The 3,609-nt window shown below is 31.8% G+C and overlaps 1 protein-coding gene across 1 annotated transcript in view; it reads right to left on the reverse strand.

The window, feature by feature from the left end:
• The window catches only part of LOC108746294 (myotrophin-like), a 27,725-nt gene that overhangs the window by 4,729 nt on the left and 19,387 nt on the right, over window positions 1-3,609 (reverse strand). Inside the window, exon 2 of the mRNA XM_018482970.1 lies at window positions 921-1,031. Within this exon, the coding sequence (XP_018338472.1) occupies window positions 921-1,031 (111 nt within the window). The remainder of the gene's footprint in view (window positions 1-920; window positions 1,032-3,609) is intronic.

Genomic DNA, 3,609 nt, shown 5'->3' on the forward strand with positions numbered 1-3,609 from the left:
AATGCGTAATTCTCTCTATATATGTCGATTATTGCGAAGAGTGTTGCTAAGGTCTCGGTAGTCTAAAGGCTCAGGACGCTCGCACGGAATGCAAGAGATCCGGGTTCGACTCCCGGCCGAGGCAATATTTTTTCGCAATAAAATTATTACAGTTTTTAAGATTGGGAAGAATTTGGGGGGATTTATTAATTTCAGATTTATTGTGTGAATCCGATAATTTCATCGGCTCTCAATTTATGTCTGAAAAATTAATTATATACTTTCAATTTTATTGAATGTATATTAAATCAGTAGTTCAACATCTTACTGTGATCTATAAGGCGCTGATTTCAATGTGTTTAGTTTGAAAATGTTAGATCCTGTCAATCGTTGTTAATGATAATTTATGACTATGCACGAATGTATATATATTTTTCAATAAATATTTATGCATTTACTATTTAATCAAATAAAATGAAATTTTATACAAATTGGACTTCTGCATTAAAAATAAAATTTGTGTGCATGTGTATTCCGTACGCGTTATCATATAATATGTACTTTCAACTTTTCCCGCAACGGCACTAAAATCGCATCGTCTTGATTTTCCATGCCATGTGTTTTCCGAAGCCATGTTTCGAGTCCATGTTTCATTCTCGAATTTAATCTCCTCCTTTTTACTCTGTGATCCGGAAAATCAATTCGGTACGCAATTCGAATGACTACAAATATAGTACATATGCAAGTACATATATAGTAATTTAGATTAAATTATTTAAGCATTAAAGATCTAGTTTTGACCGTTACGGCCATTACTTCTATTTCTTATTGAATTTTCCAATGCACGGTCCAGTAAAAATTCTTATTGAATATTCATACTCTTGCTTTTTCAAGTATTATAATTAATTGTTAATTATTAAATCTTTGTGGTTATTACTAACATTAGCATTTGCTCCTTTCTCCAATAAATATCTGACAACTTCACTTTGACCATAATCTGCTGCATAATGTAGTGGCGTTCTTCCATCGATCATTTGATTTACGTCAATGTTCTAAAAACGATAACAATGACAATTAGACAGTGAAGTAAACCAAAATAAACTGAAGTAAATTAACAGTGAAATATTGTAATAACTATACACAAATAGTAAAATGCTACAATAAAAAATATTGTAAAAAAATTGTGTTATAAGAATATTTAAATAGTAAAACTAATAGCTTTTTTTTCACTGGGAAAACTAGTGCATACTGAGTGCAATTGAATGCAATTTCACATATATTCAGTATTGACAAATAATTTAATTCTTAATTATATTTATAATATATTCCCTATTGTCATGATAATCTCATAATCTTAAAAGAATTAAAAAATATCTGAATTAATTTGTATTTGAGGGAAACCTAAACACGATTAATTATATGTAAGCACTAAACATGGTGTATGTAGGATAGATCTAGACACCACAGACTTCTATTATTACTAGACTGCTAACTTGTCACTTTTCCCTATATAAAAGTGACTGTGTTCCGTTGCACGCATAATGTGCATGAGATATCATTTTATCGTTGGGAACTTTTCAAAATGCAATACTGTGCGACACCCCATCCCTATTTAACATTAGTGAACAACAAGGATGCAACGATTCACAGTGCCACACCGTGTATCTCTTGTTGGAAAACTCCCCTTGTTGTTGCAGAGTGTTAAATAAAAATAAAATGATACATCATATGCATGAACATCACGCATTAAGGTACACAGTAGCTAATAGCCTACCGAGCACACGTATTAAGTATCATATCTGTACCAAATCATTTGATACGCTTAGTATAAACATTGGCGGATTATTTTGGTCTGATACTTCTGAATCACACCCTTAGAGCCAGTTGTTTCACCTTTTGGTAAATTTTACCTGTTGGGTAAGTAGAGAGATTATCCAATCACATGCGCGGACTTACCTCACAGGTAAAATTTACCAAATTTTTCAAGAATCAATTTGCAAAATCCGACTCTGTACGAGCCTTCCTAGTAATATAAAAAATAAATCCCAACAGGTTTCATAAAGAAATAATATTTCTTCGAGAAGAAAAATGAGCATAACCTAAGTCATCAGAACTGTACGTTCTGCTACAACTGATTGCTAATCATAGAGAAACTTTTTACATTGAGTTGAACAAAAAAAGATAATAGGTTTTCTTGTCTTTGTTGATGGCATTGACAATTCTCGCCTTCGGTATGCCGAGAGTAGCCGAGAGCGAACTAGACAGCATGAGACAACCTGATGAAAAAACCCTCTTTCGATCTGTCACGCTTGATAGAAACGATCGAAGACCGAAAACGCTTTCTCAGCAATTTCAGCCGCTTGGCGTGTATCAATATAAGAAGCGGAGGGCATTCGAGATAACATACATGTTTTAATATTTTAGTAATCATACACCCCTCCTATTAACGTACAATAACAAAAATAATTTCAAAACGCAATAGTTTATGAGATATTAATTATTTACGATTTTTTATGGGAGTTATATACTGCATAATAACAGTCTGTAAGAATTCCATGTGGTCGTGTGCGTAAGGTGCGACCATGTGGTCAATATGTTAGAGATCCTACGTTTTAATTCTACTTTTTTTTTCCTTTTTTCACATATTTTTTCTGAAATCAAGTTATTAATAAACATATTAGGGCGAGCATATTTTTATATAATTATTGAATTTATACGTGTACTTTTAAAAGTTTTAAACCTACAACCAAAATATAGTCAAATGTTAGAAAAAATATAGATAAAATTATTAAAATCATTAGAGGTTGGACATAATATAAATAAATTAATTTATTAAATCTTCATTGTCAGTGAGTAGTAAACAGTTCAAATCGGACCTACACTTTGTTGAAAAGCGAGAAAAATTGGAATCATGAGTTAAAGACATTATTTATAATTACGTTATATGAAATTAGATGATGAAATTAACTACTTTATTTTATCTCTTTCTCGGTATGCTATTCTTGTTTTACATCTAATAAACAACGACGATGGAATAACAGAAATAGCGAATGTCTTCCTGAACGCATTCGTCAATTTTAATTTCTATTTAAAAGTTGTTTTGTTTGTGAAAATAATTTCAGTATTCAGGAGAGTGGCTTTTTAGAGTGGCTCAACATAAATAAAAGCACGTGTAGCGAGATAAAAAGCTAATACGAGGGGTGTTCAAAAAGTAAGTTTCCCTGCTCCGGGAAAAAAGCAAAACATAATTTTTAGGTTAAAGTAACATATGTATTTATTGTTTGACTTATAAACTATTTTTCTACATAGTCCCCTTGGACTTGAATACATTTTTTATATCTGTTCTGAAGCTTTGACAAACCTTGTTTATAAAAATCCGTGCCCTGTTTTTTAAAGAATAATTTAACAAAGTCTTTCACTTCATCATTTGAATTGAAGTGATGGCCACCCAAACTTTCCTTTAACTTAGGAAAAAGAAAAAAGTCACTTGGTGCGAGATCTGGAGAGTAGGGTGGGTGATCAAAAATTTCCCATTTGAATTTTTCCAGTAAGGTTTGTGTTTTTTTTGCTGAATGAGGCCGTGCATTGTCGTGAAAAAGCAACACTTTTCTCGATAATTTTCCAGGACGC

This window comes from Trachymyrmex septentrionalis, unplaced genomic scaffold (assembly GCF_001594115.1).
Source record: "Trachymyrmex septentrionalis isolate Tsep2-gDNA-1 unplaced genomic scaffold, Tsep1.0 scaffold164, whole genome shotgun sequence".
NCBI lineage: Eukaryota > Metazoa > Arthropoda > Insecta > Hymenoptera > Formicidae > Trachymyrmex > Trachymyrmex septentrionalis.